Here is a 27,415-nt window from a genome sequence, read left to right on the forward strand (position 1 = left end):
TCATGAGAAGGCTGTGTTAGGGCGCTAGGTGCTCCTGTGTTTCAGAGCTCATGAGAAGGCTGTGTTAGGGCGCTAGGTGCTCCTGTGTTTCAGAGCTCATGAGAAGGCTGTGTTAGGGCGCTAGGTGCTCCTGTGTTTCAGAGCTCATGAGAAGGCTGTGTTAGGGCGCTAGGTGCTCCTGTGTTTCAGAGCTCATGAGAAGGCTGTGTTAGGGCGCTAGGTGCTCCTGTGTTTCAGAGCTCATGAGAAGGCTGTGTTAGGGCGCTAGGTGCTCCTGTGTTTCAGAGCTCATGAGAAGGCTGTGTTAGGGCGCTAGGTGCTCCTGTGTTTCAGAGCTCATGAGAAGGCTGTGTTAGGGCGCTAGGTGCTCCTGTGTTTCAGAGCTCATGAGAAGGCTGTGTTAGGGCGCTAGGTGCTCCTGTGTTTCAGAGCTCATGAGAAGGCTGTGTTAGGGCGCTAGGTGCTCCTGTGTTTCAGAGCTCATGAGAAGGCTGTGTTAGGGCGCTAGGTGCTCTCTGCAGAGCCCTGCCTCCTGGATGAAGCGCACCCTGAAGCTGCAAACCCCGCGCAGCCGCGTCGAGCGCCTCTGCAGCTCTCACGAGCCTATCGAACGCAATGACGAGTCCGGCTGGGCGGGGGCGGGGCCTCCCGCAGAAATCCCGCGGTGATTGGCTGGACCCGTCCAAATCGCTCGTCACGGGGGTTCGTGTCACCGCTACGTTTTCAAGATGTCACGGCCAGGGTGGCCTCGGGGATTGGCTGGCGCTGCGCGGTGTCGCCGCTGATTGGTCAGAGCGGCGGCCGGTCCCTCCTCCTCTTCTTTCCGGCTTGTGGCGGTGTGTCGGGTGGGCGAGCTGACCCGACCCGAACTGGGAGCAGCACCCCGATACAGGGACAGAGGGGGGCGGCCGACAACCGGCAGACAGCGAGATCCGCGGCTTCACTGCGTCTGGGGTTCGGATCCACCCGCCTGCTCCATGTCGGATTTCAAGCTGGGGATCGTGCGGCTCGGCCGGGTCGCCGGCAAGGTGAGGATCGGCGTGGAGCGGGGCTGCCATGCCGCCGGAGAGCAGAGAGACAGCGAGGCGGACCTGCGATCGCGCAAAACAAGCAGAGACAGAGCCATCTCTATAGATCGTGCTTCAGCGGAGTAATCCGACAGATGCGTTTAGAAAAAAAAAAAAAAAGATGTTTTCAATGCAAACAATCCGAGTGTCTGCACTAGAGAGATGAGCATGCACCCCCGGAGCAGCTGTTCAATACACCCGGTACACGCTAGCGAGACCAGAGCGAGTACTCATTACACGAGCTCCGAGCAGATAATAAACCGCTTTGAATGGAAGAGGAAGAGTGCAGCCCAGCGTGACCGCGGTGCTCTGTTCGGTGTGTGTGCGCCGCGGTGACCTGCACTGTCGGCTTCATTCTGCTCGTTGTTAATGTGAAAGAGGAGGGAGCCGGTAGTCTAGTCAGTCTGCCATGTGATCGAGGAACGGCAGACCGGCATTTTATTTTTTAAATTTAAACACGTCTGTGTTGCGCGTCGTGGTGCCGGGGAGTGCGGCTTGTGGTTTTACACGCACACAATAGGCGTGTCTGTCTGTCTGTCTGTCTGTGTGTTGAGTGGCACCTGCCGTGCGTGTCATGGGCTGCAGGGAGCCCCCAGTCTGCGCTCGTGTCAAAGGTTTTTGACGTTTTCTCTATTTCTCTATCTCCCCCAAAACGTTTAAAACTGCCCTGTGTGTTTTGAGTACCACACCTTTCCTTCTCTCTCTCTTTCTCTCTTTCTTTCCATGTAATAATGTCTGTTTCTCTCTCTCCAGACTAAATACACGCTGATAGATGAACAGGACATCCCTCTTGTTGAGAACTTTGCATTTGAGGTAAGACTGTCTCTCATGTATGTCTTTCCTCCAGGCACATCCCCACTGCGCGTCCACAGATGGCTGTGATAGTGAAACCGCTAATACAGGGGGAATAAGACTCGCTGTTGCAGCACACGTTGGGAGATTTTTAACTGGGGTCGCGGGGAAACCTCACAACAAACCTGATTGTGTTGCAACAGCAGGCTGAATTGATTTTGAATGTAATTCCCTGATTTGCATGTGTTCTTGACAAGTTGTGCATAAGACTCCCATTGCCTAGCAGTTCGGCCCAGTCCAGGTTTTACCAGGAGCTTGGTTAGCCACGGTGTACAGGTGACAAGCCCAGGTGTGTCTTGGTAAACTCTCAGTAAAACCAGGGGTGGATTGAAGAGCTCTGCAGCGGGAGTCTCATTCCCATCCCTGGTGCAGAGTGCAGTTAGTGATGTGACAGTAAATGCTCAGTGTGTTGTGTGTCTCGCTGGGACTGCAGGCCCGCATGGAGGTGGACGCAGACGGGAATGGTGCCAAGATCTTCGCCTACGCCTTCGATATCAACAAGGGGAGGTGGGCCGGACGCCCGCTGCACCACCTGCTCTGGTGAGAGCCTGACTGGAAGCAGTCCTGCTGCACAGCAGTGTCACCCATTCCAGCTTTCAGTACGAGCTTGATCAGCCACAGTGTGTTTAGGTAACAAGCACAGGTGTGTGGCGTTGTTAAACTCCCAGTGAAACTGCTGTGCACCAGGAGTCATGTTCCCATCCCTGCGTCACACAACTCTGAGATTCTGCCTGAGGAGTGTCTGTGTGGCTTGTGTTGACTCTGTCTGTCTGCAGGGAGAAGCACAGGGGAGGCATTGCCCCCAGTTTCCAGGTGGTCCACATCAACTCTGTGACGGTGGATAACAGACTGGACAACCTGCGCCTCGTCCCCGCGGGCTGGAAAACGAAGTCGGAGGACGTGTCAAGCAAACAGAGGTACTCCTGAGTGTGTGTGTGTGTGTCAGTGTGTAGTGTTGACTCAGTGTGTGTGTGTGTGTGTGTATGTCAGTGTGTAGTGTGTAGTGTTGACTCAGTGTGGGTGTCCTTGTCTCTCTGTCTCTCCTATGCCTGGTTCTGGAGGTGTGTGGTTGTATCTGACCCCCGTGTCTCTCTCTCTCTCCCCCCAGGGAGCAGAGCCTGTACTGGCTGGCGATTCAGCAGGTCCCGGCAGACCCAGTGGAGGAGCAGTACCTGGAGCTGAGCCGCACGCGCTTCTACAACGCCAATGGAGAGGTGGTGGAGGAGGAGGAGTGTGCCTGCAGCTACTACGAGTGCCACTACCCACCCTGCAACATGATCGAGAACAGAGTGAGTCCTACACTGTGAGAGGAGCACGAGTCCCCTACACACCGACTGCACTGTGACGGGAGCACGAGTCCCCTACACACCGGCTGCACTGTGACGGGAGCACGAGTCCCCTACACACCGGCTGCACTGTGACGGGACACGACTGTGACCCCTACACACCGGCTGCACTGTGACGGGAGCACGAGTCCCCTACACACCGGCTGCACTGTGACGGGAGCACGAGTCCCCTACACACCGGCTGCACTGTGACGGGAGCACGAGTCCCCTACACACCGGCTGCACTGTGACGGGAGCACGAGTCCCCTACACACCGGCTGCACTGTGACGGGAGCACGAGTCCCCTACACACCTGCTGCACTGTGACGGGAGCACGAGTCCCCTACACACCGGCTGCACTGTGACGGGAGCACGAGTCCCCTACACACCGGCTGCACTGTGACGGGAGCACGAGTCCCCTACACACCGGCTGCACTGTGACGGGAGCACGAGTCCCCTACACACCGGCTGCACTGTGACGGGAGCACGAGTCCCCTACACACCGGCTGCACTGTGACGGGAGCACGAGTCCCCTACACACCGGCTGCACTGTGACGGGAGCACGAGTCCCCTACACACTGACGACAGCGAGTCACACAAGTAGGCTGCTGTGGACGTATAGAGAGAGCTGTGCTAGGGAGCTTGCTGCATCGCGTGACTGACGACTCTCTCTCTCCCTCCCACCCTCACCCTCGCAGCTCAGAGAGTTCAACATCTGCGGCCGCTGCCAGGTGGCGCGGTACTGCGGCTCCCAGTGCCAGCAGAAGGACTGGCCGGTCCACAAGAAGCACTGCCGGGAGCGGAAGAGGGGGCTACAGCTGGACCCGGAGCCGGAGCGGTGATCCCCCAGAGAGAGCTGGAGGGGAGGGGGGTTCAGGGCTGGATGAAGCTCCGTCTGCACAGCACTGTCATGCGCTTCCAGGTTTTTGGTTTTATTTTGTATTTGTTTTTTTTTACTATAGTGACGAGAGTGGAGCTGCAGAGCGTGGGTTTGTGTGTCTCGCTTCGTGTTTGCACCTGCACAGTGATACCGGGCTGCTTGCACAGAGCGCTGACACTCCCTAGAACAGAGCCGATGTTCACAGACGCACGGAGCAGCTGAGGCAGCGCGTGTCTCGTCACAGCAAGCCTGCTGTCGGATGAGTTTGTCTTCCGATGCACGGCTCACTCCTGTCCAGTCCATTTTCCAGATGGAAACGCAGCTCGGATTGAAGGCTGGAGCGGCTCAGTCTGCTGTGCAGAGGAAAGCGCACAATGACCATGTGGACCGGATCACTAAAGACCCCTTTAGCACTGAAAAAATAACCCAACAAATCTCTTTTTTTTTTTTTTCCTTTTCCCCTGAAAAAAACTGCAGAACTTTGTGGACTTTTTCAGGCAGGGTCTATGAGAGAGAGATTGGGGCGGGGCGGGATGGGACGGGGCGGGGGGGGGGAAGGACAATGGATTGGGGTGGGGCTCTTCCTGTTCCTTATCTTTTTTTTTTTTTTTTTTTTTTGTAAAATATTGTTCACTCAAAGAAAGGAAAACGGAACGAAAGTGGAGAGGGTTTGACTTGCTCCTGGCCGGGAATCCCTCCACTGTATTTCTGTGTTAATATATATTTTGTAATTTCATGTACAGTGTGTTGTTTTGTTTTTATGTTAAGCGTGTCCAGTTCGGGGAGATAAAACAGATGATAGAGGGGGAGTGGGAATCCCACCAGAAATAATCTACTCTGAAGAAAAAGCAGTGTTTTGTTTGTGACAAGCAGATTGAAACCCATTGCAGAGGAGATCTGTCACACCTAGACCACACACATAGACATTACACAGGAGATCTCTATCACAGCTAGAACACACACACACAGGAGATCTCTATCACACCTAGAACACACGCAAACAGGAGATCTCTATCACACCTAGACCACACACATAGACATTACACAGGAGATCTCTATCGCACCTAGAACACACACACAGGCGATCCCTATCACGCCTAGAACACACACACAGGAGATCTCTCACACCTAGAACACACACACACAGGGGATCTCTCTCACACCTAGAACACACACACAGGGGATCTCTCTCACACCTAGAACACACACAGGAGATCTCTGTCACACCTAGAACACGCACTGGAGATCTCTGTCACACCTAGAACACACACACACACTGCACAGGAGATCTCTATCACACCTAGCAGTCCTGTGCGATGACACTGTGCTGTTGAACCCAGACACTGTGTAGTCTTGTATTTACCAGATCGGATCAATAATAGTGCCGAGAGGGGCCTCTCTCCGGGGAACGCTAGCAGAGTCTGAAAGACAGGAGGCATCTCAATCAGAGTGATCCATCAGTTCTAGTGGTGATCCTGTCAGCAATACACTACAGCCCCGAGGTCCAGCACTGGAGAAGTGAAAGCTGCTTGAAAAGGTGTCTGTGTTTGTTGTGCTCTGCGATGTAGCGGGTTTGAGTTGGGTTTTATTTGTATTTTTACACAGCGTTGTTTAGGGATCCTCTGCTCTTGGCTGTTGACGTTTCTGATTGGCTGCACTGTCGCATGTTCATCACATTGCATCCTGGGCTTGCTGAGTACCCTGGCCATGTATTAAAACTGCATCTTAACAGCTGTGTGGGTCCACATGTTTCACCCAAGAACATCCTGGAATGAAGTGTGTGTTTTGCGTGTGATGCTGAGTGTTGTGGTTTGCGTGGCGCTGGGTCCCCAGTTCTAGTGTGCATCTCGTTTGCAGGGGGCTCCTGCAGCAAGCCTGCGATCCTGGCAATCCTGAATGAAGCCTAGTTGAGCTCAAGGACTCGTTTTTCTCAAGTCTGTTCAGTTGAATTTGCACTGACTCTGCTCCACAGTGTGGCTCTGTTGCCCGCAGGGAAGCCTCTCATTGGTTTAAAGCAGCTGGAGGAGAGCTGTGGGGTGAAAGGATGGGACCTCAACCCTGGTGCTATGGGCCCTGGCCTCACAGCAGCTCTGTGTCCAGCCTGTAAGAGAAGTGGCTGCTGATTCTTCATGTGTAATATAACAGAAATGTAGTGTCACAGACTAAATGGAATAAAACGTGTTCACTTTGATTGTGTCGCCTGGCTGTTTATTCATTGTGTGTTTCGTTTGCGTTGGAAGAATCCTGGGTTTCTGAGGGATTTTAAACCCTAGATTCATGGGGTCCTGTCACATTACTGTGGCCTGTAGCGCTTCAGGATGACCACCAGGGGGCAGGTGAGTGCCTCCATGCAGCAAAAGCACCGTCAGGATAAAAACACCATCACACATGCGCAAGCATTAATCAGATCACGTGTTTTTTTTTTTTTTTTTTTGGGGGGGGGGGGGGGGGGTGTCCTGGATCGCTGGCCCGGAAGGTCTCCTGCGCAATCCGAGCCCCAGCAGAGTTCACAGCAGCCCGCGAGTGCCGATACAAGGCAGGTCAGTTATAATTGAGACAGCGCACGCTGGGTTTGTATGATTGATTTTTTTTAGAATGAGTCGGACTTTGCAGCTCGTTCTATGAAAGCTAGTATCCGTTTATTACTAAAGAAATGGGAGAGTTGTCTTTTTTCCGTTGTTGCTAAACAGTGCGCTTGCTTTTGCAGCGCAAGTATTTGTGAATGCTGTTACAGTCATCAAATCCAAACGTTATTGCAAATGACAAATACACACTGACATGAAAATAAAAGCGCTTCAGAAACATCGCAGTGTGTTCATTCATTTTATAACAGCCGAGCGGAACGAACAGCGCGGTAATGAACGACTGTGTGTGTGGGGAGAGGTTAGAAACGCGGTCGAGCTAGCACTAGACCTTGCACGCCTGCGTAATGCTAATGTAAAACAAATCGAAATGCAATCTGTCTCATATACCGCGTTTATCCAACTTGACATGGCAGCGACCTGTCCAGCTACCCCTGCGGTGCGCCATGCTGCAAGCAGCAGAGTGAGTTTGGGGGCGTGGTTGTTACTCAGCCTGTATATGTCCAGGTGTTTTTATCTTGTTAATGAAGCACATTGGTTGTACTGCATTGTATGTAACCTTTCCCTATGGTCAGCTGCAGTGGTGTGTGTGTGTTCACACAGAGAGAGGTGCCCTGATCCCTGTCTGTGTGAGCCCGTGCCCCAGCCAGCCCTCGTTGCAGTTGGACCAGCATGCCGCTTGCTCCCCGTCGCCATGGCAGCCCGCTCTCGCACCCGGACCCTGCAGGTGGTGGACACGGAGTTCAGCGCGGACGCTGTGGAGTGGTGCCCTGTACCCGGCTGGCACTCCCTCCTCACCTGCGGCACCTACCAGCTCCTGAGACCCGCTGGCAAGGTGAGCGCTCCGCTCCTCCACACCAAGCGCAGCTCCTCCTGTGGGGTCTGAGGCTGAGGGACCCCAGAGCGCTTTATTACACTTTGCTGTGCTTTTACTGTGGGACACTTTTCTAAGGAGACGCTTCCACTCTGCTGCTCAGAGCTCAGTAAAGTCTGGCTGCGTGGCGCTGGGATCCGCTCCAGGTTTTGTTTCCTGTGCCTCGGATTCACGGGCAGGTCCAGATTTGAACGGTATGCTGTCACCCTTCACCTGGCTCTCTCTCGTCTCCCAGGCTGGGGAGGAGTCTGGGGAGGATTCTGAGCCCCCCCTCCGAGTGGGCCGGCTCTACCTGTACCAATTGAACCCAGAGGAGGGGTGCGGCGCCCCCGTGACGGAGCTGCAGAGAGCCGACACCCCTGGCATCCTCGATATGAAGTGGTGAGGGACTGGCAGCTGCCCACACAGCACTGATCGAGTGGCACTGCTGAGAGGAGCCTCAATGGCACATTTCCTGTACATTCCTGCAGCCGCCTCTTGTTTCATTTTCTGATGTTCTTCTTCTCTGCCCTTTCCTCTCGCAGGTGCCACGTACCGGTGTCGGAGCGCCCTCTCCTGGGCATTGCGAACTCCAGGGGAGCGCTGGAGCTGCAGCAGCTAACAGGCAGCGAGGTGAGGCGGGAGGGAAGGGAAAGGGGCTCTCCTAAACACCAGGGTTTTTTTTTTTCTCTCTCTTTCTGATTTGGGTTGGATTTTTTTGAATTGCCTCAAGCCCCGCCCTCACCGTGTTTTCTCTCCAATAGAAATCTGGCTGTGCCCTGGAGGCGGTCACCAGTCTGGATTTGGGTCCTGATAGGCTGGCTCTGTCTCTGGACTGGTCCACTGGGCGGGTGGAAAGGTGAGAGAGAGAGATACTCTCTACAGAGATCTGTGTATATATAACTCTATATAGAACTCTGTGTGTGTTTATCTCTGTGTTTATAACTCTGTATGTAACTCTGTGTGATCTCCCCTCAGCTCTGGCTCCAGCTCCTCAGTGAAGATTGTCTGCAGTGACTCGAAAGGCTGTATCAGCCTGCTGTCTCTCAGTGGCTCAGCCGCCTCGCTTCACCTGCTCTCCCAGTGGAAGGGACATGAGTTCGAGGCCTGGATCGCAGCCTTTGACCACTGGAACAGTGACGTGCTGTACTCAGGTGACGCTGCCTGACTGCATTGCTAACGGACTGGATCCCCGCGGCTCTCTTTATTAACTCTGTGTGTGTCTCTGTCTGTGCAGGGGGCGATGACTGTCGTCTGAAGGGCTGGGATGTGAGGACGGGCTCCTCGTGCCCAGTCTTCACCAGCAGGAGGTGAGCAAGAGTCACATACACCTCCAAGCTGGCCTGTCCAGCTGGCATTACTGGAACCAGTTGTTATTCCAAACCTTCAGTAACTGTGTCTCCGTGTCTCTCTGTGACTCCAGGCACTCGATGGGCGTCTGCAGCATCCAGAGTAACCCTCACAGAGAGCATGTCCTGGCCACCGGGAGGTAGGGAGCTCCACTGAATACTGACACTGCATCATGCTGTCAACATGAACCAGCAGTGCGTCTCTTATACTGACACTGCATCATGCTGTCAACGTGAACCAGCAGTGCGTCTCTTATACTGACACTGCATCATGCTGTCAACGTGAACCAGCAGTGCGTCTCTTATACTGACACTGCATCATGCTGTCAACGTGAACCAGCAGTGCGTCTCGTTATACTGACACTGCATCATGCTGTCAACGTGAACCAGCAGTGCGTCTCTTATACTGACACTGCATCATGCTGTCAACGAACCAGCAGTGAACCATGCTGTCAACGTGAACCAGCAGTGCGTCTCTTATACTGACACTGCATCATGCTGTCAACGTGAACCAGCAGTGCGTCTCTTATACTGACACTGCATCATGCTGTCAACATGAACCAGCAGTGCGTCTCTTATACTGACACTGCATCATGCTGTCAACATGAACCAGCAGTGCGTCTCTTATACTGACACTGCATCATGCTGTCAACGTGAACCAGCAGTGCGTCTCTTATACTGACACTGCATCATGCTGTCAACGTGAACCAGCAGTGCGTCTCTTATACTGACACTGCATCATGCTGTCAACGTGAACCAGCAGTGCGTCTCTTATACTGACACTGCATCATGCTGTCAACGTGAACCAGCAGTGCCGTCTCGTATACTGACACTGCATCATCCCCTCCCTCTCCTCTCCTCTAGCTATAATGAGCACGTGCTCCTGTGTTAGATGTGCTTGCTGTTTGACCGGAGCCCGTCCCTCTCCTCTCCTCTAGCTATGATGAGCACGTGCTCCTGTGTTAGATGTGCTTGCTGTTTGACTGGAGCCCGTTCCTCTCCTCTAGCTATGATGAGCACGTGCTCCTGTGTTAGATGTGCTTGCTGTTTGACTGGAGCCCGTCCCTCTCCTCTCCTCTAGCTATGATGAGCACGTGCTCCTGTGTTAGATGTGCTTGCTGTTTGACCGGAGCCCGTCCCTCTCCTCTCCTCTAGCTATGATGAGCACGTGCTCCTGTGTTAGATGTGCTTGCTGTTTGACCGGAGCCCGTCCCTCTCCTCTCCTCTAGCTATGATGAGCACGTGCTCCTGTGTTAGATGTGCTTGCTGTTTGACCGGAGCCCGTCCCTCTCCTCTCCTCTAGCTATGATGAGCACGTGCTCCTGTGTTAGATGTGCTTGCTGTTTGACCGGAGCCCGTCCCTCTCCTCTCCTCTAGCTATGATGAGCACGTGCTCCTGTGTTAGATGTGCTTGCTGTTTGACTGGAGCCCGTTCCTCTCCTCTAGCTATGATGAGCACGTGCTCCTGTGTTAGATGTGCTTGCTGTTTGACCGGAGCCCGTCCCTCTCCTCTCCTCTAGCTATGATGAGCACGTGCTCCTGTGTTAGATGTGCTTGCTGTTTGACTGGAGCCCGTCCCTCTCCTCTCCTCTAGCTATGATGAGCACGTGCTCCTGTGTTAGATGTGCTTGCTGTTTGACCGGAGCCCGTCCCTCTCCTCTCCTCTAGCTATGATGAGCATGTGCTCCTGTGGGATGCTCGGCACATGAAGCAGCCGCTGGCCGACACACACGTACAGGGCGGGGTGTGGAGACTCAAGTGGCACCCTTCCCATGAGCCTCTGCTGCTGGCGGCCTGCATGCACAACGACTTCCATATCCTGGACTGCGGGGCGGCGCTGGGTAAGAGTGGAGATGGCGGGGTCAGGCCAGCTCTGCTTGGGTGCTTTTAATCTGGAAGGTCAATACTTGAATAATGAATGCCCCTTTAACCCCGTAAGCTGCAAGGGGCATGTGTGGAACTTTCTTCCTTGCAAAACGGTTTGAAGTGTACTGCCAGGGTTGGGTGTGGTCACCCAGCTGGTCAGCTTCCTCCTCTGCAATGTATTTGAACAAGCGCTCGATTGCTCGTGTGCCTGAACCAGTAACACTCTGCCCCTCTCTGTGTGTTTCTTTCAGACGGCAGCTCTGAAGAGAGTGATATCATCGCCTCGTATGTCCTTCACAACTCCCTGGCGTACGGCGCCGATTGGTCGAGGCTGAGCCTGCCTGGCCCCGCCCCTGCGGAGGAGGGAGGGGAGGGGCTGACTGGCTCCACCCCTGCGGAGGGGGAGGGGCCGGCTGGTCCTGCCCCCACGGAGGGTTACCTGCAGATTCATTACGAGTCCCCGACGGCCAGCTTCGACACGGCTCTGGAGGACGTGCAGGGGGGCTACCGCCCCGAGCCCCGAGCCCCAGCCCCGGGGTCCCGGAGCAGTCCCTTCACAGAGAGCAGCCTGCTGGCCACGTGCTCCTTCTACGACCACGCGCTGCATGTGTGGAGGTGGGACTACAGCCCCGCCACGCCCGCGCAGCACTGGGGCTGACCAAGAAACAAATCTCCAGTTCAGGGTGACTGTGCAGCTGGGAGTGAAATACTTCATCTGAACCGAGCCCTGTCTGCAGTTTCAAAGACCTTTTCCAATTCATGAGCGGTCGTAACAGAAAATCATATGACTGACTAACACTAATCAGACTAATCAAAGCTGTGCGACTGCCACGTTCAAATTCTCCTAATAAAAACAATATTAATAAATGCACTGGTGTTTTATTTTACAGTGTAGTAAAGCACAGGGCAGAGTTCCAGGACGCTGTCATTGCGTTCCAAGTGTCTGTAATGGGGATGCTGATGTGAATGACTGGTCCTTGTGCTCTGCACTTCACTGTGTTTCCATAGCCGTTTCATGGGTTACTCTATAAATCAGTGCCTTAGTTAACCTGAACCAATACCCTAAGTGCAAAACAGAACCAGGACCAGGGGCACAGCTTCGTGGAGACAGACTCGGGACAGAGGGAAGAACACACGTCCTCACACAGAGAGTGCTGAGGGGACGGACTGGGCTGCCTAGTTTCAGGTACTTGATGCTGAATCACTGGGATCCTTTAAAGGTTCGAGACGGACCAGCTGCTAGGACCGGGGTGAATGCTCTGCTCGTCTGGAAATCTTGTGTGATAATCAGTAATCTATTGGCAATGGCGTTGTGGAGAGGAAACAGCATTTTACATTTTCTGTTCAGCCCTACATCAGTAAAAAAAACACGCCAGGGAAGACTTTTAAAGCAGGTTCACATGTTTAATTGCTGTTAACATATTTATCAAACGACACGCCCCACACGTTAAACATACCGCACGTGTGTGTGTGTGCAGGTGATCCTTCACAGCAAACCCAAACCCTGCACTGAAATGATTTTTACTTCACAAAATTGAGCAATCTTGGGCTTGATTGGGGAGAAGTTAATTAGTTTTACCTTTTGAGGAGTGAGGTGCCGTGCATTGCAGTCCTTCTCACAGAAGTGTGTGAATTCCAGTCTGAAGAGGATTGCAGTGCCAGTGGAGAGCTGGGAGCCCAGCCTCTGCCCCTCATTATCTCACATAGTTCTTTGGGTACAGCTGGAAAATCTTGCCCTCCTGTGATCTCTCCAAGCCATATCGCTCCAGGTTCTCCGGGTCGAAGGTCCCTTCCTTGATTTCCTTCTCGATCTGGGGAGCCACGACCTCTGTGAAGAGCTTGTGGGGGGTCTGTGGCTCCTCCGTGCCCGGGGGCGCCCGGTACGAGACGTAGGGCTTCAGCTTGAACCCGGCGTCCAGTCGAGGCACCACGAACTCCGGCACCATCTCCCGGACCCGCACGAACTTCCCGCTGGAGGTGAGCACGCCGGTCTTCCTGGCGCCGCGGTTCTTGTAAAAGGTAAGGGAGCCGCGCTTGCTGGTCCACTCGGCCATGCGGTCAGCACCTCTGACCAGCCCACGGGTGAGACCTGACAGCAAACCCATGAGGACTACAGAACTGGTGCGGGCAAAGAGAGGACTGCAAGAAAGACAAGAACACCAGGGATGAGAGGCACAGTGCATAAAGACAAGAACACCAGGGATGAGAGGCACAGTGCATAAAGACAAGAACACCAGGGATGAGAGGCACAAAGACAAGAACACCAGGGATGAGAGGCACAAAGACAAGAACACCAGGGATGAGAGGCACAAAGACATGAACAGCAGGGATGAGAGGCACAGTGCATAAAGACAAGAACACCAGGGATGAGAGGCACAGTGCATAAAGACAAGAACACCAGGGATGAGGGGCACAAAGACAAGAACACCAGGGATGAGAGGCACAAAGACAAGAACAGCATGGATGAGAGGCACAAAGACAAGAACACCAGGGATGAGAGGCACAAAGACATGAACAGCAGGGATGAGAAGCACAGTGTACAAAGACCAGAACAGCAGGGATGAGAGGCAGAAAGACCAGAACAGCATGGATGAGAGGCACAGTGCACGACTCACAGGTACACATACCTATTCCAAGTGTATTGATTTCAGTCAAGCACTAACTGGGTTGAAATCTTGACCGTTACACATAGAAACACTGCTACTTATAGACACGACACTGGCAATGGCTTGGACCACAGCACCCAGTACAGTGCAGACAGAGCCAGGGTCGCGTCAATTAAATTTCATTTTTAAAATCCATTCCCAGTTCCTCTGATAGGAACTCATATTTCTTGGCTGTGATTGTTTAGCCGCGTTGATCAGATGCCTCTTCATCTGAAATCATTTATTGCCACTGTAAGAATGGCCAGTTTGATCGATCTCTCTCTCTCTCACACACACACACACACACACAATATTATAATATCTCAGTGCTTTACAGTCGCAGACACTAACTGGCTCCTAACCCCGGTGCACAGCTATTATTAACACACTAGCGTGTCGCTATGCAACCCGTCCCCTGCATCCACACACGCGTGCTGCTGCTGCTGCTGCTCCGAAACTACAAGCAAGAGCACTTTAACGGGATTACCGGCCGCGCAGTGTCAAAGGGGATCTTTCCAAGCGCTTTCCGTACGCGTGTAACGTTACCTCCGTGTCGGACCGAGCTGGAATCGGGATCAGACTCCACACAGCGTCGCTAACCTTGCAAACGCACCTTATCCGAAAGGAAGTGAAGCAACCACAAAAATAAAAACGCGTCTGCTGATTGGGTAGAGAGGGGAGCGCACCATTCAGGGCGCAGGACACTTAGAGGCGCTTCAGCCAATGCGCGGACAGCAGCAGCAGGGCAGAGATTTCGCAGGAGAGACATTGAGAATCAAAATAAAAAAACAAAAAAGTTTCGAGGTGAAAGCGAGAAATAATCTGTGCGGGACAGAGGCAGCGAGCGCACTGGCGAAGGTAACCCTGTCTCTGTTATTGGCACGCCGCGTTGCAGTGGGTGTTATTTTGGGAGTTCCCGTGGTCTGGGTGAATGGGCAGTGTTGGTTTTGCACAGCTCAGCTTGTAAAGTTTTAAATGCGCACAGCATCTCTGTCAGTAAGCCGTCGTGCGTGTGAATAGAGCAGCCCGGGGAACGGCAGTTATTTGAGCATGCTTGTGGATACACCAGTCTTGCATGCTGCCGCCACCGTGCTCTGTAGCGAGTGAAGAAGCGCGCCCTTCCCAGGGTTGCTGGACCCTCCACGATCTGCGAGTGACGCCGACTAGTTAAACCCTGGCTGCTGTTTACCAAACGGGAGCTGGCTTTTGTTTAGAAATCGTGTGGGTGCTCAGCACCGGCTGAGAGCTGGCCGTGCTGGTTCGTGACACTGCGACGGGGCTCGATTTGAGCCGCCCCCTAGTGTGCGGTGTATATGAGGCGCTTGCTCTCCGTGTGCTTTGTCTTTAACTAATCGGATCTTTCCAGCGGCGCTGTTTCAATACAAACTGGGTATTGTTTTATTTTTAACTTTTAACAAATAAGTGTATTTATTTAAAACCATCGCTCACATTTATTTTAGTTCTAGTTAGCCACGTTTCAGTAACTTTATACTTCTTTTTCCACTCTGAGTGGTAAAGCCTGTTCTGCTCTGCGCTGCGCTGGGCTGGGTGGTTGTCGGATTGCCCTGCGCTGGGCTGGGTGGTTGTCGGATTGCCCTGCGCTGGGCTGGGTGGTTGTCGGATTGCCCTGCGCTGGGCTGGGTGGTTGTCGGATTGCCCTGCGCTGGGCTGGGTGGTTGTCGGATTGCCCTGCGCTGGGCTGGGTGGTTGTCGGATTGCCCTGCGCTGGGCTGGGTGGTTGTCGGATTGCCCTGCGCTGGGCTGGGTGGTTGTCGGATTGCCCTGCGCTGGGCTGGGTGGTTGTCGGATTGCCCTGCGCTGGGCTGGGTGGTTGTCGGATTGCCCTGCGCTGGGCTGGGTGGTTGTCGGATTGCCCTGCGCTGGGCTGGGTGGTTGTCGGATTGCCCTGCGCTGGGCTGGGTGGTTGTCGGATTGCCCTGCGCTGGGCTGGGTGGTTGTCGGATTGCCCTGCGCTGGGCTGGGTGGTTGTCGGATTGCCCTGCGCTGGGCTGGGTGGTTGTCGGATTGCCCTGCGCTGGGCTGGGTGGTTGTCGGATTGCCCTGCGCTGGGCTGGGTGGTTGTCGGATTGCCCTGCGCTGGGCTGGGTGGTTGTCGGATTGCCCTGCGCTGGGCTGGGTGGTTGTCGGATTGCCCTGCGCTGGGCTGGGTGGTTGTCGGATTGCCCTGCGCTGGGCTGGGTGGTTGTCGGATTGCCCTGCGCTGGGCTGGGTGGTTGTCGGATTGCCCTGCGCTGGGCTGGGTGGTTGTCGGATTGCCCTGCGCTGGGCTGGGTGGTTGTCGGATTGCCCTGCGCTGGGCTGGGTGGTTGTCGGATTGCCCTGCGCTGGGCTGGGTGGTTGTCGGATTGCCCTGCGCTGGGCTGGGTGGTTGTCGGATTGCCCTGCGCTGGGCTGGGCTGGGCTGGGTGTTTGTTTGTTCATTTCCTTGCTCTGCACAGCGTTGTGTAATTCATCCCTGATTAGCTGCAGGTGTAACAGAGATATCAGCGTATCTGTGATATGAGAGCTGTGCTTGAGTACACAGTTTGAGCCAGGCTGTTATTATGGAAATACTAATGAACCTCACTGTGTGCTGCCAGAGAAACCACTTCGATCGGGGCGCCTTGGGAGCGTAAAATAAGACGCGGGACAAATGTGTGGTATTGTCTCATGCCCCGCCAGTCAAGGGTGAAAGGAGCTGGTGTAATACCCCACCATCTACAGCTAGGGCGGGGCGTGGCGGGGCACTGTGTTGGGATTAGAGGACTCTAGAGGGTAGTGCTTCATTCATTTCTCTAAAGGTGTGTGTGTTTTATTTTTCAGCAATGGCGGAAGATGATGACATCTGGCCCTTGTTTGCGGTAAGGTCTCTCTTTTTTTCTTCTCTTCACTGTTGTGCTGTTTTCTCTGTTGTGGTTTGAATTCGTGCAGGGGCAGGGACTCGGGGGAGCGGTGTGTGTGTTATCAGCCTGCAGCGCTGCTGAAGCGCTCTCAGAAGACGGAGTCGCTCGTGTTTCTGGACAGGCTGCTGGGTAATGCTGTAATATTCCCAGCTGAGTGTTTGTCTCTTGCTGTGTTGCAGGTGGGTCAGCCCATTGGCATCGATATCAGGGCTCGGGTGCAGCAGTTTGTGGAGGAGAGGATGCAGACCACCATGGTAACACACAGGGAGCTCTCCAGCCTGATAGGGAGAGTGTCCCATAGTAAAAGCTGATGCATTTGAAGAGCATGTCGTTTGTTTGGAGTTTGTAAGTCTCTGTGCCGTGGTCTCTGTCCCTCACCCCTCTCTTGTTCTTCTCACAGTTGACAGGAATCATGATCGGAGCGGCTGTGGCGATCTCACTGATTGGAGTCGTGGTGCTGTTTATCTATAGGCGCTTCAAGCAGTCGAGTAAGAGCGCTCCCTGTCTCTCTCTACCTCTCTCTCGCACTCTCTACCTTCTGCTCTCTTGCTTTCTCTCTCCCTCTCCCTCCCTCTCTCTCTCTCTCTCTCAGAGCCCTGTTCCCTCCATCACTCAGTCATTGCTGTTGATTTTCTCCACTCTTCTGTTCTGCTGCGTGACATTGCCTCGTGTTTCTGAGACGTGCAGTTTTGAAAAGGCACACGTCTTGACCTGGATTTTCATTTGAAACGCTGCGTCTGTTTGAAATTGCCCGGTTGGCCGCGGAGTGCATTGGTGACACCCAGCTTGTTGCTTCACTGTCCCAGGTGAGCAGCAGGCGGGCGGGCCTCAGTATCGCTTCAGAAAGAGGGACAAGGTGATGTTCTACGGGCGGAAGATCATGAGGAAGGTGAGTCCACAGCGCTGCCTGTCCAGACCAGCGGGGTGGACAGCGTAGCAGAACACTGTCTCACCTTTTAACTGTCCTCAGACATGCGCATCGTGTACAGCGCTGTGCAGCTCCTTTCATATGCAGTGTTTGGATCCAGTTTTCATAGCAGGGCAGTGTCGTTAGCACCTGGTTTTGGGGCACTAGGTGAGTGCAGTCGGGCGCAGCCAGGCTTTGCCCATGGAGTGTTTGTGGAAAAGCTCCCTCCTGTCGTGTTTATAATGTGCACACTTCAGACTGACCACTAGGGGTCTCTCTTCACCAAGCAGTCGATTTCAAAGCCTCTTCGATTGGCCCTGATTGCATGTTCTCTGACCTGGGGGCAGAGCGAGGCTGTTCCAGTACACTGTGCTTCACTCTGCCCTGCTAGTCCTGTAATCAGCGTTCTCCTGTTCCCCTCTCCGCTGTCCTGTGCTCTCCCCTCTCCTCTGTCCTCAGGTGCAAACCCTGTCCTCGTCCACCTCCATCAGTGGACACAAGACCGAGTCGAGGCAGAGACCCCGGAAAAGAACCAGAGTGCTGACCCTAGCCCGGAGGTACGGGAGCGGGGAGGAGGGCAGGGAGAGAGGGAACGGGAGGAGGGGAGGAGGGCAGGGAGAGAGGGAACGGGAGGAGGGGAGGGGGGCAGGGAGAGAGGGAATGGGAGGAGGAGGGGAGGAGGGGAGGAGGGCAGGGAGAGAGGGAACGGGAGCGGGGAGGAGGGCAGGGAAAGAGGGAACGGGAGGAGGGGAGGAGGGTGGTATTGTTGGGTCCTGGTCGGTTATGGGTCATATCATTTAGCAAGTGTTTTACAAACCTTTCAGTGTTTCTGCTCTTGCCAAAGTGATTTATAATGGACACTGAACTTTCAGAACCGGCTCGCTGAAGCAGTTGCTAGCTTGTAACAATGATATAATAATATCTAAAGAAGCTGCTGAACGCCATGTTGTTGATCTCTCTCCCTCTCGCCCTCCCCCTTGCTCTCCCCCCCACCTTCATCGTTCCTGTTGCTCAGAATCCTGCGGATTAGGAAGGAGCCCCCCACTCTGCAGCCCAAGGAGCCCCCCCCCTCCCTGCTGGAGGCCGACCTGACGGAGTTCGATGTGAAGAACTCCCACCTGCCCTCCGAGGTTCTGTACATGCTGAAGAATGTGCGGTGAGTCCAGCAGCAGCAGAGATAGCACTAGCCGTGAGGGAAACGAGACTCCCCTCGCGCAGCACACACACCTGAGCCTGTTACCTGTACACACGGGGGAGGACCAAGCTCAAAGCAAAACCCGGAGTGGGTGAAGCTGCTATGCAGTGGCAGTCTTATTCCCTTCCTTGTGATGATGATGATGATGATGGCAGTGCTAATGCTCTTGTGTGTGTGCGCAGGGTGCTGGGGCACTTTGAGAAGCCGCTCTTCCTGGAGCTGTGTAAGCACATGGTGTTCGTTCAGCTGCACGAGGGAGAGCACATGTTCCGACCGGGCGAGGCTGATGACAGCATATACGTGGTGCAGGACGGGCGACTGGAGCTCAGCATACAGGAGAGTGTAAGAGAAACACGCCACTGTGTGTGTAACCATGCTGAGAAACACTCTGTCTGAAACTATGCTGAGAAACTCCCTCTCTCTCCTCCAGGATGGGACAGAGCCAGTGGTGAAGGAGGTTCTCCCAGGGGACAGTGTCCACAGCCTGCTCAGCATCCTGGACATCATCACAGTGAGTGTCTGTGCTGCTCGAAGCCCTTTCCTTCCCCTCTGTCCCGCCGCTGCAGCCTGCAGTTTGCTTCCCTGAGGGGCAAACCTGGCTCCTAAACTCAGCCTTCGCTTGCACCTTCCACAGCTCCGTGTGATCCTGTGTGCGGGGGCTTAGTGAAGACTCCACTGCTTCATGAGATAGATAGATAGATAGATAGAGAAGAGAGTTTGTGTCCAGGATAGAAAGTGTTAAAACAGAAACCCTAAGGAGATGTCGAGACGAGTTTATTATCCGAGTCAGACCTGCTGTTTTGTACCTGCTCTCTGCTGCTCTAGAATTGCTTGCTCGTTTTGAAAGAGGCTTTTTTTGGTTGGCTTCGACACGTCCCGGCGCCCCTGCTCGGGGGATAGCTGGAGCAGTTGTGTGTGTCTGTGAGGAGATAAGACAGACAGCGCCTCTCTGCTCGTCTCAAACCCAAGGTCGTCCTGTCTCTGCGTGACACTTCTCAGCTCTGCAGGAGGACCGCCGCGATGACACTTTGACAAATGAATAAAAAGAAGAGAGAGAAGAAGGTTGGCCTGGGTTTGATGAAAGCAGAGGGAGCTTTATCAAGCCTGCTTTGTTATCAAGTGCGGTGAGATCTGATGGATTAACAGCTGCAGGGAGCAAAGCGCCTCCACTTTCTGTGCATGTCGGCTTTAACCCCTTCAGGGCTGGTGGAAAGCAGCTCTCTTTATAAATCCCAGTCTGAGGGCTCTGGTTTAAGACAGCCTCTGACCCGCTTCTCTGTCCTTGCAGAGCTGGTGTTGCTGGTAACCTCTCTCTCCTCTGGGTTCCAGGGTTACCCCGCCCCCTATAAGACAGTGTCGGCCCGTGCAGCCGCTCGCTCCACGATCCTGCGCCTCCCCGCCAGCGCCTTCAAATCCCTCTTCGAGAAATACCCCGAAACACTGGTCCGAGTCATCCAGGTACCGTCCACAGAGCTGAACTGAGCGGAGTTAGCAATGAAACCGTGCTGCTGTACCCCCAGTATTGCAGGTGTGACCCCCTGGTCTTGCTGTCCTCTTGTCCTGTAGATTATCATGGTGCGTCTGCAGAGAGTCACATTCCTGGCTCTTCACAACTACCTGGGGCTGACCACTGAGCTCTTCAACTCGGTAAGAGCATCGATGCACGCTGCCCTGCCTGCACACTCTGCACACTGTACACACTGCACTCCCTGCACACACTCTGCACACTGCACTCCCTGCACACACTGCACACACTGCACACTGCCCTGCCTGCACACTGTACACACTGCACTCCCTGCACACACTCTGCACACTGCCCTGCCTGCACACTCTGCACACTGTACACACTGCACTCCCTGCACACACTCTGCACACTGCACTACCTGCACACACTGCACACACTGCACACACTCTGCACACTGCCCTGCCTGCACACTCTGCACACTGTACACACTGCACTCCCTGCACACACTCTGCACACTGCCCTGCCTGCACACTCTGCACACTGTACACACTGCACTCCCTGCACACACTCTGCACACTGCACTCCCTGCACACACTGCACACACTGCACACACTGCACACACTGCCCTGCCTGCACACTGTACACACTGCACTCCCTGCACACACTCTGCACACTGCCCTGCCTGCACACTCTGCACACTGTACACACTGCACACACTGCACACACTCTGCACGCTGCCCTGCCTGCACACTCTGCACACTGTACACACTGCACTCCCTGCACACACTCTGCACACTGCACTCCCTGCACACACTGCACACACTGCACACTGCCTGCACACTGCACACTGCCTGCACTCACACTCTGCACACTGCACACTGCACTCCCTGCACACACTGCACTCCCTGCACACACTCTGCACACTGCACTCCCTGCACACTCTGCACACTGCACTCCCTGCACACACTCTGCACACTGTACACACTGCACTCCCTGCACACACTCTGCACACTGCACTCCCTGCACACACTGCACACACTGCACACTGCCCTGCCTGCACACTGTACACACTGCACTCCCTGCACACACTCTGCACACTGCACTCCCTGCACACACTGCACACACTGCACACTGCCCTGCCTGCACACTGTACACACTGCACTCCCTGCACACACTCTGCACACTGCACACCCTGCACACTGCACTGCACACTGCTGCACTGCACACTGCACACTCTGCACACTGCACACTCTGCACACTGCACACACTGCACACACTGCACACACTCTGCACACTGCCCTGCCTGCACACTGTACACACTGCACCCTGCACACACTGCACACACTCTGCACACTGCCCTGCCTGCACACACTGCGCTCTGCACACACTGCACACTGCCCTGCCTGCACACACTGCACTCTGCACACACTGCACACTGCCCTGCCTGCACACACTGTACTCTGCGCACTGCCCTGCCTGCACACACTGTACTCTGCACACTGCGCACTGCCCTGCCTGCACACACTGTACTCTGCACACTGCGCACTGCCCTGCCTGCACACACTGTACTCACACTGCACACTGCCCTGCCTGCACACACTGCACTCTGCACACACTGCACACTGCCCTGCCTGCACACACTGTACTCTGCGCACTGCCCTGCCTGCACACACTGTACTCTGCACACTGCGCACTGCCCTGCCTGCACACACTGTACTCTGCACACTGCGCACTGCCCTGCCTGCACACTCTGCGATGAAGGACAAATGGTAACTTGATTGCAGTGTGCAGCACAGCCATTCCAGTTAGCATTAACATTGTGTAATCAGCTGCAATGTCTTTGTTTAGGTATGTTGAGTTCTAACTTCTTGGTGTGTCTCCAGGAGAGCCAGGCCATCCCGCTGGTCTCTGTCTCCAGTGTAATCGCAGTAGGCAGCCCGGGGCGAGGAGTGAGGAGGCAGCTCTCTACTGCCGCCCTGGAGGAGGAGCCCAGCCCCAGCACTGAGGGGCCAGGAGAGAGCAGCAGCGAGACAGGTCAGGAAAGCAAACTGAGGGGGGGAGGGACCAGGGGCCGTCCCGTCGTCCGGAGAGGGCTATCGTACACCTAGATCTTATTGCAATACCTACCGAGTCATTGATCAAGAACACATTAATCCAACCCGTCTCAATCATTGTAGTGTGGAGATTCTGAGTGGAATATTCTTCATAGTCCACGACTCAGATTTTATTTTTCAAATGAATTTCTTGATTTCAGAGCCGGTGAAAGTTTCTGCTTCAGACAGCGTGTCGGTTAACTTCAGGAGGAGCCGCTCCCAGTCCATGCCTCTGGAGCCAGCAGGTATGCTCCCTGCTCCCTACACTCCCCTCCCTCCTCTCTTCTTCCTTCCCCCTCCTCTTTGAATCGCGCTCCTGTCTGTTCTGTTCCAGGTGCTTCTCCCTCCAGCAAGTCGGACCTGGACATGGCCTACGAGAGGGCGAGGGTCAACCGGGCTCTGGAGGACCTGTCCGCCATCGCCATCACGCACAAGGTGGGATCTCTGAATAGTGGACAGTGCCACCAAGTGGCTGAACGATGTAACTGAAGCCAGGAAAAGGAACAGCCCAGTTTGAATGTTAGAAACTCCTGTTTTGCACCTTTAGTAGTTATTATTATTATTATTATTAATGCTTGAGATTCCCGCGGTGCTGGTCTCCGTTCTAGAAAGGATTTCCCGTTGTAATTCTCGATAGATTGGTAATTCAGCAGAGATGCAGCTCGGGGACTTTAGAGAAAAGCTGCCCCAGCGCTAAGAGATCAGCAGAGCCAGTTCTGTTTAACCTCTTCAGAGCCCCGTGGTGCTGTAAGAGTTCAGGCAGTCTCGGGTTCTCATCCCAGACGAGTTCTTCACTTCAGATCTGATGAAGATTTTGTTTTTCTGTCTTTTACCATGCTTTCACTGTGCTGTATTACTTGTTGCTGTGCTTTACCATGCTTTCACTGTGCTGTATTGCGTGCCGCTGTGCTTTACCATGCTTTCACTGTGCTGTATTACGTGCCGCTGTGCTTTACCATGCTTTCACTGTGCTGTATTGCGTGCCGCTGTGCTTTTCTATGGGTATTGTCTGAGTGCTGTGTCTCCCTCCCAGTCGATCCTGAAGAAGAGTGTGACGATGCAGGAGACCCCCTCTGCTGTGTATCACTACAGTGAGGGGGGAGAGCGCACAGACCAGGTCCCCCCCAGCAAGGTCAGCGCCGTCTTTGAAGCAGCCAAGACAGACCTGCTGAGGCTCATGAAGCTCAACGTGAGTCACGCACGCACACACAGTGATGGGAATAAGACTCCCATTGCATGTGACACACAGAGCCGCCCTGAGAGCAGAGACACAGAGAGCCGCCCTGAGAGCAGAGACAGAGAGAGCCGCCCTGAGAGCAGAGACACAGAGAGCCGCCCTGAGAGCAGAGACACAGAGAGCCGCCCTGAGAGCAGAGACACAGAGAGCCGCCCTGAGAGCAGAGACACAGAGAGCCGCCCTGAGAGCAGAGACACAGAGAGCCGCCCTGAGAGCAGAGACACAGAGAGCCGCCCTGAGAGCAGAGACACAGAGAGCCGCCCTGAGAGCAGAGACACAGAGAGCCGCCCCGAGAGCAGAGACGCAGAGAGCCGCCCCGAGAGCAGAGACGCAGAGAGCCGCCCCGAGAGCAGAGACACAGAGAGCCGCCCCGAGAGCAGAGACACACAGAGCCGCCCCGAGAGCAGACACACAGAGAGCCGCCCTGAGAGCAGAGACACACAGAGCCGCCCTGAGAGCAGAGACACACAGAGCCGCCCTGAGAGCAGACACACAGAGCCGCCCTGAGAGCAGACACAGTGCCCCAGTCAGTTAGCTTGGTGATTCATCCTGTGTGGGCGATGTGGGGTTGATGCAGGGCAGGGCCAGACCTTTCTGAGTTGAAATGATTGCTTCCATTTCTATGCTAATGAGACAGAAAAGCAATTGAAAAGTAGAAGCTGCTTGTGATTCCGAGGTCTCTGCTGATAAAGGCAGACTGGTTCTGTGTGGGGGAGGAAAACACAAACAAATTAGAGGCATAAATTCCAAACCCAGTGATAACAGCAATGCAGACTGGAGGTCTTTCTCCCTGCCGCCTGGTCACTGCATTTATGAAGAAGCTAATTGCAGAGTGATGCCGTTTCTGTCTCGTAGAGATAACTATCAGATGACCGGGTCACATCAATATCAGGATCTGCTCTACGTTATAAAGAAATCTCAGCAATATGAAGAATATATTCGAAAGGTATTTCAGAGGGTTGAGTCAGTCAATGTCAGGGTCTGCTCTGTTCTATAAAGGCGTTAGCCTCTGATCTCGCAGTATCCCAGTCCATGCTGCCGGGCAGTGTGTAGCAGGTCTGTAATGCTAACTGCACTTGCGCTGTGTCTCTGTGCAGCTGTGATCTGCTGTGTGGAGGTGCAGTTGGTCTTGTAACTCAAACGGCAGCTCCATTGTCTGCTGCTGTGAGCCTCCACACTTCTCTTGCTCCCAAAGCTGCAATTACTGACAGCCCTGCTGGTAATGAATTATTTCTACTCGCCTCCCTGTTCCCGTCACTCACGGCAGCGATAATTAAAACCAGCGCCCAGAGAGCAAACGATCCCAACCATAAAAACCCATCATCAGGGATGGGAATGAGACTCCTGTTGCACAGCAGAGCCACCCAATCCAGGTTTGACTGTTAGCTTGATTAGCCCCAGCATAAAGGTAGCAAGCTCAGGTGTGTCTTACTAGACTCGTAGTGAAGCCAGGAGTGAATCAAACTGCTGTGCAGCGGGAGCCTTACTCGCACCAAACCCTTCGTTTTCTAACATCCTGTGTTTGTCTGAAGCAGCCTCTCTCTCTCTCTGTCTCGTAGGACCCCAGTCTGCTGAATGGCAGGGTGACGCTGCACCAGGTGAAGGCTGGCACAGTCGTGGCCCAGCAGGGAGACCAGGTGAGGGGGCGCTGCTTACCTTTTTATAAACAATTAGCAGACCTGCGTTGTGTCTAGTGCATAGCCCCACCTGGTGCCTGCGTGCTGTATTAAAAGCAGTGGTGAGACGGACGTGGAGGTAATGCTGCACGCTAGATGGCTTGTGTATTGTGTGCTGACAGTGCTGTCTCGGGGTCCCCGCAGTAGGTGGATTGTGTGCTGACAGTGCTGTCTCGGGGTCCCCGCAGTAGGTGGATTGTGTGCTGACAGTGCTGTCTCGGGGTCCCCGCAGTAGGTGGATTGTGTGCTGACAGTGCTGTCTCGGGGTCCCCGCAGTAGGTGGATTGTGTGCTGACAGTGCTGTCTCGGGGTCCCCGCAGTAGGTGGATTGTGTGCTGACAGTGCTGTCTCGGGGTCCCCGCAGTAGGTGGATTGTGTGCTGACAGTGCTGTCTCGGGGTCCCCGCAGTAGGTGGATTGTGTGCTGACAGTGCTGTCTCGGGGTCCCCGCAGTAGGTGGATTGTGTGCTGACAGTGCTGTCTCGGGGTCCCCGCAGTAGGTGGATTGTGTGCTGACAGTGCTGTCTCGGGGTCCCCGCAGTAGGTGGATTGTGTGCTGACAGTGCTGTCTCGGGGTCCCCGCAGTAGGTGGATTGTGTGCTGACAGTGCTGTCTCGGGGTCCCCGCAGTAGGTGGATTGTGTGCTGACAGTGCTGTCTCGGGGTCCCCGCAGTAGATGGATTGTGTGCTGACAGTGCTGTCTCGGGGTCCCCGCAGTAGGTGGATTGTGTGCTGACAGTGCTGTCTCGGGGTCCCCGCAGTAGGTGGATTGTGTGCTGACAGTGCTGTCTCGGGGTCCCCGCAGTAGGTGGATTGTGTGCTGACAGTGCTGTCTCGGGGTCCCCGCAGTAGGTGGATTGTGTGCTGACAGTGCTGTCTCGGGGTCCCCGCAGTAGGTGGATTGTGTGCTGACAGTGCTGTCTCGGGGTCCCCGCAGTAGGTGGATTGTGTGCTGACAGTGCTGTCTCGGGGTCCCTGCAGTAGATGGATTGTGTGCTGACAGTGCTGTCTCGGGGTCCCTGCAGGACGTGACTATCCGCTTCGTGATCTCGGGGCTGCTCCACGTGTACCAGCGCATGATCGACCGCGAGGAGGACACCTGCCTGTTCATCACCCACCCGGGGGAGCTGGTGGGGCAGCTGGCGGTGCTGACCGGGGAGCCTCTCATCTTCACCGTGCGAGCGCAGCGCGACTGCAGCTTCCTCTCCATCACCAAGACACACTTCTACGAGTGGGTGCCTTCGTTACATTCTCACAGCACTTTGCTCCAGAGTGGCACAAGCTGCGTTTTTATCTTAAACCTTCCTAATAAGAAACAGCCTGGTTTTTCAGTCTCTGTTATGTGTGTGTGTGTGGTTTGGTAACTTTGCTGGAGAGGGTCAGCCGGGGCCCCCTGTGCAGTGGCAGTGTGTTAATGCTGACGTGTGACCCTGCAGGATCATGCGCGAGGAGCCCGGTGTGGTCCTGAGTGTGGCGCACTCTGTGGTCAGGAGGATGTCTCCCTTCGTCCGGCAGATCGACTTCGCTCTCGACTGGATGGCAGTGGAGGCAGGCAGGGCTGTCTACAGGTGAGCTAGCAGCCTGGCGCACAGCATTGCAGTCCTTCTAGAACCAGCCCCAGAGCTGCTGTCTTCTCCCCTGCTGGAGAGAGGAGAGTGGTGCACCCCTCACCCCATCTCTGCAGCGGAGTGCTTTTCAAATGAGTTCCTCTTGTAATGAGGTGAGACACAGCTGCCGGTACTCACTGCTGCAGCGGCTGGAGCTTTTCATCTTGCTAATTGGTAATCTGTGACTTTGAGTGAGCTTCACTGCTGATTGACCCAGATAGCAGACCACAGGAGACCAGCACTGACACCAGCTGCGCTCCCCTCTAATTGAGATGTAACAACGCCTGCCTCCATGACAGCCACAGCTGAGGCCCCTCCTGCTCCTGTTTTGATTGGGCTTCTCACTGACAGACAGTCTTTCTTTGCGCTTAGGCCCCACCCCTTTCCTGACAGCTTGTGTTGATGCTCCTCCCTGTCTTGGTCAGACCACTCCCCTTGTCGACCTGTAGCCTCAACCCCTATAGACAGCTGAAGCTTAGGCCCCACCCCTTGTTGTTCAGAGTCCCTCTCAAGCCTGTGTTTGCTGCCCCCTGCAGGCAGGGCGACAAGTCTGACTGCACCTACATCGTGCTGAACGGCCGGCTGCGCTCCGTCGTCATGCAGGACGACGGGAAGAAGGAGCTGGCTGGAGAGTACGGGCGCGGGGACCTCATCGGAGTGGTGAGTGAGGGCTGGGGAGTACGGGCGCGGGGACCTCATCGGAGTGGTGAGTGAGGGCTGGGGAGTACGGGCGCGGGGACCTCATCGGAGTGGTGAGTGAGGGCTGGGGAGTACGGGCGCGGGGACCTCATCGGAGTGGTGAGTGAGGGCTGGGGAGTACGGGCGCGGGGACCTCATCGGAGTGGTGAGTGAGGGCTGTGGTGATCTCACTGAAATGGTGTGCTGTGAGGGGTTTAGGTTCAGAGCACATTTCT

The 27,415-nt window shown here is 54.7% G+C and overlaps 5 protein-coding genes across 10 annotated transcripts in view; 3 read left to right on the plus strand and 2 right to left on the minus strand.

Moving 5' to 3' along the window:
- Positions 1–805: 805 nt before the first annotated feature.
- Positions 806–4,655, plus strand: zmynd19 (zinc finger, MYND-type containing 19). Its single transcript, XM_041238527.1, has 6 exons — positions 806–1,028; positions 1,821–1,880; positions 2,353–2,459; positions 2,696–2,836; positions 3,028–3,208; positions 3,943–4,655. The coding sequence occupies exons 1-6, from the start codon at positions 978–980 to the stop codon at positions 4,084–4,086; spliced, it is 684 nt and encodes a 227-aa protein (XP_041094461.1). The 5' UTR covers positions 806–977; the 3' UTR covers positions 4,087–4,655.
- Positions 4,656–6,562: 1,907 nt separating this feature from the next.
- dph7 (diphthamide biosynthesis 7) lies at positions 6,563–11,764 on the plus strand. 4 transcript variants are annotated; one of them, XM_041238524.1, is made up of 10 exons: positions 6,563–6,664; positions 7,310–7,541; positions 7,816–7,961; positions 8,105–8,192; positions 8,324–8,418; positions 8,538–8,713; positions 8,797–8,869; positions 8,983–9,048; positions 10,577–10,749; positions 11,026–11,764. In XM_041238524.1, the coding sequence occupies exons 2-10, from the start codon at positions 7,401–7,403 to the stop codon at positions 11,430–11,432; spliced, it is 1,365 nt and encodes a 454-aa protein (XP_041094458.1). In that variant the 5' UTR covers positions 6,563–6,664; positions 7,310–7,400; the 3' UTR covers positions 11,433–11,764. The 4 variants fall into 4 exon arrangements, with proteins under 4 accessions (XP_041094458.1, XP_041094460.1, XP_041094459.1 ...); XM_041238526.1 differs by having other exon boundaries at positions 6,576–6,664; positions 7,288–7,541; XM_041238525.1 differs by having other exon boundaries at positions 6,580–6,664; positions 7,282–7,541.
- A 393-nt stretch (positions 11,765–12,157) lies between these two features.
- Positions 12,158–14,057, minus strand: mrpl41 (mitochondrial ribosomal protein L41). Of its 2 annotated transcripts, none has more exons than XM_041238528.1 (2): positions 13,966–14,057; positions 12,158–12,913 (listed from the first exon to the last, which is right to left on the minus strand). In XM_041238528.1, the coding sequence occupies exon 2, from the start codon at positions 12,877–12,879 to the stop codon at positions 12,469–12,471; it is 411 nt and encodes a 136-aa protein (XP_041094462.1). In that variant the 5' UTR covers positions 12,880–12,913; positions 13,966–14,057; the 3' UTR covers positions 12,158–12,468. The 2 variants fall into 2 exon arrangements, with proteins under 2 accessions (XP_041094462.1, XP_041094463.1); XM_041238529.1 differs by having other exon boundaries at positions 13,907–14,010.
- On the minus strand, positions 13,903–15,861 carry LOC121306669 (basic salivary proline-rich protein 2-like). Its single transcript, XM_041238498.1, has 2 exons — positions 14,912–15,861; positions 13,903–14,032 (listed from the first exon to the last, which is right to left on the minus strand). The coding sequence occupies exons 1-2, from the start codon at positions 15,859–15,861 to the stop codon at positions 13,903–13,905; spliced, it is 1,080 nt and encodes a 359-aa protein (XP_041094432.1).
- pnpla7b (patatin-like phospholipase domain containing 7b) overlaps positions 14,159–27,415 on the plus strand; it is a 29,740-nt gene continuing 16,483 nt past the window's right edge. Inside the window, exons 1-19 of one of the 2 annotated variants that reach the window (XM_041238520.1) lie at positions 14,159–14,277; positions 16,243–16,280; positions 16,502–16,576; positions 16,723–16,810; positions 17,129–17,211; positions 17,689–17,786; positions 18,245–18,385; positions 18,607–18,766; positions 18,855–18,935; positions 19,754–19,882; positions 19,991–20,071; positions 21,773–21,923; positions 22,144–22,227; positions 22,317–22,417; positions 23,016–23,171; positions 24,779–24,856; positions 25,920–26,125; positions 26,331–26,462; positions 27,038–27,161. In XM_041238520.1, coding sequence (XP_041094454.1) covers positions 16,245–16,280; positions 16,502–16,576; positions 16,723–16,810; positions 17,129–17,211; positions 17,689–17,786; positions 18,245–18,385; positions 18,607–18,766; positions 18,855–18,935; positions 19,754–19,882; positions 19,991–20,071; positions 21,773–21,923; positions 22,144–22,227; positions 22,317–22,417; positions 23,016–23,171; positions 24,779–24,856; positions 25,920–26,125; positions 26,331–26,462; positions 27,038–27,161 — 2,004 coding nt within the window. In that variant the 5' untranslated portion in view covers positions 14,159–14,277; positions 16,243–16,244. The remainder of the gene's footprint in view (positions 14,278–16,242; positions 16,281–16,501; positions 16,577–16,722; positions 16,811–17,128; positions 17,212–17,688; positions 17,787–18,244; positions 18,386–18,606; positions 18,767–18,854; positions 18,936–19,753; positions 19,883–19,990; positions 20,072–21,772; positions 21,924–22,143; positions 22,228–22,316; positions 22,418–23,015; positions 23,172–24,778; positions 24,857–25,919; positions 26,126–26,330; positions 26,463–27,037; positions 27,162–27,415) is intronic. The other variant, XM_041238522.1, reaches the window with a different exon arrangement.

The sequence above is a fragment of the Polyodon spathula genome, chromosome 49 (genome assembly GCF_017654505.1).
Source record: "Polyodon spathula isolate WHYD16114869_AA chromosome 49, ASM1765450v1, whole genome shotgun sequence".
In the NCBI taxonomy this organism is placed as follows: Eukaryota; Metazoa; Chordata; class Actinopteri; order Acipenseriformes; family Polyodontidae; genus Polyodon; species Polyodon spathula.